This window comes from Alligator sinensis, unplaced genomic scaffold, assembly GCF_000455745.1.
Source record: "Alligator sinensis unplaced genomic scaffold, ASM45574v1 scaffold1430_1, whole genome shotgun sequence".
Lineage (NCBI taxonomy): Eukaryota > Metazoa > Chordata > Crocodylia > Alligatoridae > Alligator > Alligator sinensis.
In genome coordinates, this window is record NW_005842800.1 from 518,110 (window position 1) to 528,834 (window position 10,725).

At 46.5% G+C, this 10,725-nt stretch overlaps 1 protein-coding gene across 1 annotated transcript in view; it reads right to left on the reverse strand.

Annotated features, from left to right (window-relative positions):
• Positions 1–468: 468 nt before the first annotated feature.
• NUDCD1 (NudC domain containing 1) overlaps positions 469–10,725 on the reverse strand; it is a 139,700-nt gene continuing 129,443 nt past the window's right edge. Inside the window, exon 10 of the mRNA XM_025191268.1 lies at positions 469–1,775. Within this exon, the coding sequence (XP_025047053.1) occupies positions 1,483–1,775 (293 nt within the window). The 3' untranslated portion in view covers positions 469–1,482. The remainder of the gene's footprint in view (positions 1,776–10,725) is intronic.

Consider the following 10,725-nt stretch of genomic DNA (forward strand, 5'->3'; position numbering starts at 1 on the left):
TAACTGAGCAAAGTAGTTTGAACAAGAAGGAAAATTTCTTTCAGTTCACTCAGTCTTGTTACTGAGAAAGTACAACCTCCTTTGAAGTCCTTTAAAATACTTTTAAACTTCACTTGTGCTGAGAAGGAATGAATACAATTATATTTTGCCTGAATTGCCATCATCTTGTTTTCAGCTTTGCTTATTCATTCAGTAAAAATGCAGAAACTGGATACCTATGAAGCTGTAATTTCCCCTTAACACAAAGCTAAACAAGTTTTATTTCTCTTAGAAAAAAGAGGTTACGACAGACAAGGGAGGAAGCTGGGCCTAATAATATTACAGTGAACCATGTTCAGTTTCTCTCCTCCTGCACAAAGAATCAGTTAGAAAAGAAGAGTTCACTGAGGGATCTTTAGCAGAAATGTAAAACAATGAGTAACGGATTCTATTTGGGCTTGCATATTAGCAACAAAATGGCCAACTAAACACTGGCAGAATTTTTTTTATTTATGAGAATCATACATACGGAAGAAACAGCTTGAGTTTCACATGTCAGGTTATGGTTGGCTCATAAGCAGAATATCCGATTTTGATTGTAAACCAAGCAGATTTATTCTACATGTAACTGAGACAAAACTTTAATTTCACAATACCCTTTGCAGTATAGTTGAACTTTAAAACTTAGTAAAGTACAATTTAGTCAATTTGAGACGACTTTTTCCCCTCTTCTGCTGATCCATAAGAGAAAGGAAGCTACAAAAGCCATGTTAAAAATACCATATTTTAGTTATTTTTAGAATATGTGGAGATTTTGCTCAAGGAATCAATAAGATAATCAGTTTCACATATTAAATGAAGTTACTTTACTTGGATTAAAAATATGCCTGAAAAAGCAGGTGGCCCCAAAGTCCATTTTTAGCCAATGCCCCATGACTTGGCAATGCTAAGTGAGGACATTTCGAAAGAAACTGAATGCAAAATTAAAGAAAAAAAAAAAAGAATGGTTTTACAATTTACCAATTTTTTGTAAATGGTATGTTCTTTCCCTTGTGATTTTATGTTTATGAACCAAGGGTTTGTTTTACTTGTATGAATAAATTCTTAAGAGAGAAACTATAGCTATTATGCAAAATAGAAGTGAATACTCAAAATTTTGAATGGCAGAAGTGCGATAGGAAAAGGCTATTTGAAAAACCAATGCATGGATAGTTTCACTCACGCAATATCAGTCTCTGGTAATGGTTAAGAATGTTGCAGTTTCTGGCATTTGTCCCCAGAACTGGAAGTCCTCAAAACACTTTAAATGTTCAGTAACAACGGAGCTGGGAAGCTTTATTCCATTTGCACAAAGAGTTTCTAGTTTTGGTTGGCCTTTTAAAAATAATGGTGTACATGATATTTTATATCAGCTTCAACAGTATGCATTAAACTTCTCCGTTAATCTAATAGTTTCTGAGGCTACATATGAATGCAGAGAAGCTAACAGGACATAATAGGTAATTAATTTTCAGTGTTTACCTTTATTAAAAACAAGGTTTTTGTTGTGAGAACAAATAATCTCTCATTTGTAGCTTGAAAGCCCAAGATAGGATCAGTGGCTTCCAGAGTTGCTACCAGCTGCTTAGCAACCTGCCCGACTTGTCTGCCCTCTTTCCTGTTGTAGAGGACCGTGGACAGAGGAGTGGGTTGTCGATAGATGAACACCCGACGCAGGCACTCGCAAAGAGCTGCATAAGAGTAATTTGGGGCACAAGCCATGAATTTCTTGTCTTGCTTTGATGCTTGGACATATCCTGAAAAACAGAAATAAACACAAGCAAGAAGAATCAATACATTTGTTTTCAGTTGCATTCATACGTCTCTTAGAATTCTAGGCATTCAAGGTTCTTTGGGTAAATCTGTTTTCTTTTATTAGACCAACTAAAATAGCTGGAAAAATTCTTCTCTGCAAGCTTTCAGGTACAAACACCCTTCGTCAGGCAGAGGAAGTGTCTGCAGTTGTTTTGTGCTCTTCCTGGATGTGATAGATTAGAAGCCAGAGGCCAGTATGCAAGAAATGGCCAGTTTGAAATGGAAATGGAAACTTCACAACACGAATAAGAAAGCAGCCAAACTCAACAGTGACATATATTTTCTAATCCTATACAAAAAACAGCATCATTCCCAGAGGAATGAACATCTACAATCCTCTGACTACTACAAACAACTCCAAATATGCTTCACAACTATGCAGGAAAACTTCAGAAAAAACTTAGAAATCATCTCCTTCAACTAATCTACTCCAAAAGAGATCACCTGAAGAAGGAAATCAACTCTTGCTGCAACAACCTAAGACAGAGAAATCCAGATATCTTCCCAAACATACAACATATAAAAAGAGAATACCAAAGATTTTTTTTTACAACATCCATCCAACATAAGAAGAAGAAATGGAACCAGTTACTCCAGGAACAACTTCCCCAAGCCACGACTGGACACTACGCATTGAGGACTATAGGTTGTACAGACAGGACAGAGTAGGGAGGAAAGGGATGGGGGGAAGGGCAGGGTTGCTCTCTATGTTAAGGAGCATTACAAATCCACCCTAAGCAAAATGGAATCAAAGGAGGAGAAAGTTGAGGTATTGTGGGTTAGGATACATGGAGGTCTAGGGGAAAGGGACTTGGTGGTGGGGGTCTGCTACTGACCTCCACTTCGAAAGGAAGAGCTAGACTTGGAATTCTTGAGGCAGCTCTCAGAGGCCATACGGTCTAGGGACATGGTTGTCATGGGGGACCTAAACTACCCTGACATTTGCTGGGAGGAGCAGTCAGCCAAATCCAACCATTCACATAGGTTCTTAACCTGCATACAGGACCTTCACTTAATGCAGGAGGAATACAGTCCCACTAGGAGGAATGCCTTACTGGACTTGGAGTTGGCTATAGTGGAGGACCTGGTAGGGGAGCTGCAGATTCATGGTCACCTTGGGGACAGTGACCACCAATCAAAGTCACCATATTGCATAGGTTGGGAAAGATAACTAGTAGGCTGGAAGTGCTTGATTTTAGGAAGGCTACCTTCAGTGTGTTCAGGAGTTTAGTTAATGACGCACTGCAGGATAGGAGTCATTGGCGAGATGAGAGTTCAGGAAGGGTGGTTGTTCCTAAAGGAAGCAATCAGGTGCAGAGGGAGACTATCCCATTGTGAAGGAAAGGGGGCAAATGGACCAAAAAACCTCCTTGGCTAAACAGAGAAATCCAGGGAAGCCTAAGGGCAAAAAAAGAGGTATATTTCCAGTGGAAGAAGGGGGAAGCTACCAAGGGGAAGTATACTTACTTGGCCCGCACTTGCAGGGAGGCAGTTAGAAATGCCAAAACAACTACAGAGCTGAGGCTGGCAACACAAATTAAAGACAACAAAAAGCCTTTTTTAGGTATGTAGGGAGTAAAAGGAACTGAACAAGGGTCAGGACAAGTCTCCTAATGGGTTCTTAGATGAGCAGAGAGACACTAGCCTACCAACTGCTGACACTGACTTGGTGCACAGTCACTTGGATGGACTGGATGTGTTTAAGTCAGCAGGCCTGGATGAGCTGCATCTAAGAGTACTGAAGGAATTGGCCGGTGTCATAGCAGAACCACTGGCGCGGCTGTTCGAGCATTCGTGGCACTTGGGTCAGGTCCCGGAGGGCTGGAAAAGGGCCAGTGTGGTCCCTATTTTCAAGAAGGGGAGGAAGGAGGATCCAAGTAATTATACACCAGTCAGTCTCACTTCTATCCTTGGAAAAGTCTTTGAAAAGATTATTAAGGATCATATTTGTGCAAGTCCAGCAGGAAAAATAATTCAGCAAGGCAACCAGCATGGACTTGCAGCAGGTAGATCATGCTTGACTAATCTGGTTTCCTTTTATGACCAGGTCACAAAACACTTAGAGGAGTAGAGGCGGATGTTGTTTACTTGGATTTTAAGAAGGCCTTTGATAAGGTATCTCATCCCAGTCTCATAAATAAATTAAGAGCTGTAACTTAGGTGATTACAAAGTCCGGTCGGTGGCAAATTGGCTTGGGGGTCACGCCCAGAGAGTGGTAGTAGATGGGTTGGTATCAACCTGTAAGGATGTGGGCAGCAAGGTCCCGCAGGGCTCAGTCCTTGGACCTGTACTCTTCAATGTCTTCATCAGTGACTTGGATGTGGGCATGAAGTGTACTCTGTCCAAGTTTGCGGATGACACTGCATTGTGGAGTGAAGTGAACACACTGGAGGGTAGGGAACGATTGCAGGCAGACCTGGACAGGTTGGAAAAATGGGCAGAACACAATAGGATGCAGTTCAACAAGGACAAATGCAGAGTGATGCACCTAGGGCTTAAAAATATCCAGCACACCTACTGGCTGGAAGTGACCCTCAGCAGCACAGAAATAGAAAGGGATCTCGGAGTCATAGTAGACTCCAAGATGAACATGAGTCGTCAGTGTGACGAAATCATCAGCAAAGTTTACCACACTTTATCATGCATCAGCAGATACACAACAAAGAACCAAGGAGGTGATACTTCCCTTCTATGAGACATTGGTCAGGCCACAGATGGAGTACTGCGTCCAGTTTTGAATGCCGTACTTCAAGAAGGATGTTGATGGACTCAAGAGGGTTGAGGAGGGCCACTCATATGGTTAAGGGTTTGTAGGCTAAGCCCTATGAGGAGAGACTGAGGGACCTGGACCTCTTCAGTCTCCACAAGAGAAGGCTGAGAGGTGATCTTGTGGCTGCCTTCAAAGGCGTTAGGGGGGGACAGCAAGGAACCAGAGATGCTCTGTTCAACAGGGCACCTCTTAGGGTAACAAGGAACAATGGTCACAAATTGACAGAGAGCAGATTTAGGCTAGATGTCAGGAAAATCTTCTTCACAGTAAGGGTGGCCAGAATTTGGAATGGGTTTCCAAGGGAGGTGGTGCTGTCCCCTACCTTGGGGGTCTTTAAGAGAAGGCTGGATAGGCATCTGGCTGGGGTCATCTGACCCCAAAACCCGTTCTTGCCCAGGGCAGTGGGTTGGACTTGATGATTTGTTGAGGTCCCTTCCAATCCTAGGATCTATGAATCTATGAACCACAAAACAACCATCAGAGAAACAACAAACCCAACCATCTTGGCTCCCAGCTCTGGCGAGAGACGCAGGGGCAGAAGCCTGTTGCATCCTCATGAGCCCCAGGACCCCCAGCCTGCCCGAAGGCAAGCAGGGGCCCGTAGTGGGAAGGACTCAGCCCAGCTATGGGGAGGCAGCTGAGAGGAGCCGAGGAGGGTCACCTCCCTCCCCTGGCTCCTACTTGGCCCAGGCCCACAGGGAGCCATGTGATGGGAGCTGCCCAGTAAGTCAGGGAAAGGGGGGGGGGGGCACTCACCTGTCCCCTCCTTCAGTGTGGGGAGGGACCCCCTAACCCCCAAGAGCGGCACAGCGCTGGTGTGCCTTTCTGTGCATGCGTGCAGTTTAAAAAGGGCCCGCCAATGGCAGAAGCCACACTTGGCCCCCGGCTCTGGCGAGAGATGCACAGGTGGAAGCCCACTGTGCCCGCGGAACCCCCAACGAGCACCTGTCCAGAGGTGAGCAGGGGCCTGTGGTGGGAGGGACTTAGCCTAGCTGTGGGGAGGCAGCTGAGAGGAGCCGAGGAGGGTCCCTGTGGGGAGAAGTGGATGCACTGGAGGGCAGGGAACAACTACAGACAGACCTGGACAGGTTCAGCAAATGGGCAGAAAACAATAGAATTCGATTTAACAAGGAGAGATGCAAAGTGCTGCACCTAGGGAGGAAAAACATCCTGCACACCTACTGCCTAGGAAATGACTTGCTCGGCAGTATGGAAGCAGAAAGGGATCTCGGGGTCCTAGTGGACTCCAGGATGAACATGAGTCGTCAGTGTGACGAAATCATCAGCAAAGCTAACTGCACTTTATCATGCATCAGCAAATGCATGACAAACAGAACCAAGGAGGTGATACTTCCCCTCTATCGGGTGCTGGTCAGAACGCAGTTGGAATACTGCGTCCAGTTTTGGGAGCCACACTTCAAGAGGGATGTGGATAGCCTGGAAAGGATCCAAAGAAGGGCTACTCGTATGGTTAAGGGCTTTGCAGGTCAAGCCCTACTAAGACAGACTAGGGCACCTGGACCTCTTCAGCCTCTGCAAGAGAAGGTTGAGAAGCAACCTTGTGGCTGCCTATAAATTCATCATGGAGGCGCAGAAGGGAATAGGTGAGGCTCGACTCACCAAGGTGCCCCTGAGGGTCACAAGAAATAATGGCCATAAACTAGCAGACAGCAGATTTAGACTGGACATTAGGAAGAACTTCTTCACAGTCAGAGTGGCCAAAATCTGGAATGGGCTCCCAAGGGAGGTAGCGCTCTCCCCTACCCAGGGGGTCTTCAAGAGGAGGTTAGATAGGCATCTGGCTGGGGTCATCTGAACCCAACACACTTTCCTGCCTATGGAGGGGGTCGGACTTAATGATCTATTGAGGTTCCTTCTGACCCTAACATCTATGAATCTAAGAAAATACGTGGGGAATGTGGCACAGGGGACACAATGGTAGGAGTCTACTACAAACCTCCTAATCAGGAACAAGAGATCAACAAGGAATTCGCCAAAGAACTGGCTGAAGCTGCACTCTCGGGGCATGGTTCTCATGGGAGACTTCAACTACCTGGACATCTCATGGGAAAAGCACTAGGCCAAATCCAAATGGTCACAAAGCTTCCTCATGTGCGTGGATGAGCTCTACCTGACTCAAGGAGTCTATGGACCGACAAGAAGTAAAGCGCTGCTGGACCTGCTTCTGGCTAAAGGTGATGATCTAGTCAGTAACTTAAGAAACAAAGGAAAGCTGGGAGACAGTGACCACAAGCTGATCAATTTTACTATCCATCTCAAGGTTGGCAAGTCAGTCAGCAATGCAGAAATCTGACTTTAGGAAAGCTGACTTTGATACGCTCAGGAGGCTTGTTGTTGAGGCCCTAAGGGGCCATGACTCGACAGGGAGGGGAGTCCAACAGGAGTGGTTGCTCCTTAAGGGAGTGATCCTGGAAGCAGAAGGGATGTCCATTCCACCTCGGAGGAAAGGTAGCAAAAGGGCACAACAACCCTGTTGGCTCAGCAGGGAACTCATGGACCTCCTATGCCTAAACAGAAAGGCTTATAAAGGATGGAAGACAGGAATCACCACAAAGTATTCTGCACTGGTCCATAATTGTAGGAAGTGAACCAGGAAAGCCAAGGCTGCAACTGAATTCCAACTGGCTACACATATCAAGGGCAATAAAAAGTTATTTTTCAGATATGTGGGGAGTCAGAAGAAAAGCAAGGGTAACGTTGGACCCCTGCTAAACCAAATGGTAAAACTGAAAACCGACACCCAGGTAAAAGCCAACCTCCTTAATGGGTACTTTGCATTGGTTTTTCATCAGCCCAAAGGGACCGCCCTGCCTAGCATGATGTGGGATGGCCAGGGTGAGAGTGAATTTATACCCAGCATTGGTCTAGACCTTGTAAAGTAACACCTTGAGAGGCTGGACACCTTCAAGTCAGCTGGTCCTGACAGACTGCACCCCAGAGTACTTAAGGAGCTGGCAGGAGTCATAGTCCAGCCACTGGCAAAGATATTTGAAAACTTGTGGCGCTCAGGAGGAGTACCTGAAGATTAGAAGAAGGCCAATGCAGTGCCCATCTTCAAGAAAGGAAGGGAAGCAGATCCAGGGAACTACAGGCCAATCAGCTTGACCTCAGTTCCTGGAAAGATTCTGGGGGGGGGGGGGAAAAAAAACTTTTTTCAAAAACGCTGGCTGATGGCAACATCCTGAGGGACAGCCAGCATGGGTTTGTTACGGTTAGGTCTTGCCTGACCAATCTTATCTCCTTCTATGACCAGGTGATATATTACCTGGACAACAGAGAAGAGATTGACATCATATATCTGGACTTTAAAAAAGCCTTTGATCTGGTGTCCCATGATCTTCTCATAAATAAATTGGCCAACTGTGGCCTTGGCTACATCACAGTCCGATGGCTGGGGAATTGGCTCTGAGGCCAGACCCAGAGAGTGGTAGTTGATGGACGTGAATCATCGTGGTGCTCCGTGACCAGTGGTGTTCCACAAGGCTCTGTCCTTGGTCTTGTACTTTTTAACATCTTTATTGATGATGGGGACACTGTTGTCAGAAGCGGACTGGCAAAGTTCGCCGATGACACTAAACTTTGGTGTAGAGCATCCACACCTGAGGATAGGCTGGAGATCCAGGCTGACCTGAATAGGCTTAGAAAGTGGGTGGATATAAACCTGATGACAGTCAATACCGACAAATGCAAGGTGCTCCACCTTGGGGAAACCGCCCCCCCCCGCAGCATGCTTATAGGCTCGGCAGTGCTACACTCACTAGCACCACGGCCGAAAAAGACTTGGGGGTCATGATTGACCACAAGATGAACACGAGCCACCAATGTGATACCGCAGCTGGCAAAGTGAACCACACTCTGGCTTGCATGCATAGATGCTTCTCAAATAAATCTCAGGATGTCATCCTCCCACTGTACTCGGCCTTGGTGAGGCTGCAGCTGAAGTACTGCATCCAGTTCTGGGCTCCACAATTCAATAAGGATTTGGAGAAGCTTGAGAAAGTCTAGAGGAGAGCCACGTGCATGATCAGAGGGCAAGAGAACAGGCCTTATGAGGAGAGTCTGAGAGTCATAGGACTCTTCAGCCTGGAAAAACACGGGCTCAGGGGTAACCTGGTGGCAGTCTATAAGTAAATAAGGGGTGTGTGCATCAGAATCTGGGGGAACACCTGTTCACCAGAGCGCCCCAAGGGATGACAAGGTCCAGCAGTCACAAATTCCTCCAAGACCGTTTCAGGTGAGACATAAGGAAAAGTTTCTTTACTGTCCGAGCCCCCAAGGCCTGGAATAGACTCCCTCCAGAAGTGGTGCAAGTGGTACTCTGGACTCCTAAGAAACATTTGGATGCTTATCTTGCTGGAATACTTTGACCCTAGCTGGCTTCCTGCCCCTGGGGCAGGGGCCTGGACTTGATGATCTTCCGAGGCCCCTTCCAGCCCTAATGTTGATGAAACGTATGAACACCAATACCATACAACATTCCAACCTCAAACTTGATGAAACTGAAAGCAGAAATCAACCTTGAAATATTCTCTCTCCACACACACACTTACGAAAGCTGAAAAGTATGTCCTCTCTAAAGGCCTTAAATTCTGTCTGGAAAAATACCCTAATATAATACTACAATGTGGAAAGCTAGAAAAATTCTTCCAATGCCTCCACCTTAAGGAATATTTCCACAACCAAAATTAATCCACTTCCAATGATACTTCATCCTTTGATGACACCGAGGAAAAGATCAACCCCTCCAAGAAAGTAAAAAAAACCCACCACATTGGACACCTCATAGTGGATGAAATTCTAATCTTGAGTGCTATATTGATTGCTTCAGGGAAAGAATTAACAATGAAATAATCAACACCACACACCACCAGAACAACCCGTGTAATGTGGTGGTTCGCTATGACTTGAAAAAGAATTGGGACCGAGGAGGACTGAGCACAATGGACACTATGTCTTATTCAGATGGGCTGCACTAACCTAGCCTTAAATTAAGTTCCCAGTAGTGTGTTTGCCTAATATAAGCCATGTGTTTTATTGGCGCACACAGCATGGGCTGCATTCAGTCAACATCATAGTTGGCTTCCATGACTGAGCACATGCTACTTCTAGCAGCAGTTTAATGATAGATGGACTATGTATTTAATGGTGGGGGGAGGGCTTGCTGGTATTTGAATATAAGATAAGGGACTTTTTCCTCCCCATACTGATTAGGTAAAAAGAGCCTTATCTTATATTCAAGTAAATATGGATACAGGGTGGGCTGTGGCCACCCCAGAATTTGCTGTAGCCTCCCCCACCTTGTAGCCCGGCCTCCCAGCATCACTACCGCCTGCCCTGAGCATAGCTCTGGCCCAGGCCCCCCGTCAGGAAGAACCTGGCGCCACCCCTGACCTCAGATGACGGCAGCAGCCCACCCTCACCCCGTGCATAGATCCAGGGGCTGCACACCCCCTACGACTTCCCCGGGGCTGCCTGTAGTAGCAGAGGCTGCCCTTACCCCCCCACCCCCTTCGCACTTCTGGATGTGTCGCATGGCTCTGTTCCATGCCCTGCCCCCGCTGGGTAGTGCCTGCCTTTGCCCCACTCCCTCCCTCACTGCAGTGGCCTCAATTTGCCCCACCCACGCCACTTCCCTCTTCCCCCAATCCCCTCCTCCCGCCAACAGATTTACCAGCCAGGTGCTACTCTCCAAGCTGCTGGGCTGGCTGTGTGCATGCTGCAGCTGCGCACATGCACGCGGCATTTATCTGCAACATTATCAGTCGCATCAGCCAAAAAAGGCTGATTGCCAATGTCTATTCTTCTTTTATCAGTACTGATACGATATGGACTGATATCAGCGCACCTCTAATTTTTATACATAAAATGGAGATATGTAGGCTAGATAAAATTACTACCAGGGGGACAGAAGTGCAGGAGATTCCACAGGAGTCTGTCCTGTCCCAGGGGTATTCAACATATTTATTAACGCCATAGTGTATCAAGGGATGGCCCCTAGAGGACCTGTGATACAGAGTTGCTATTGCCAGCAGGCAGCAAGCACATCCCCTAGGAGCAGTACCCTACGCCTGTGTTACCACAGCAGATGCCAGAATGCCGA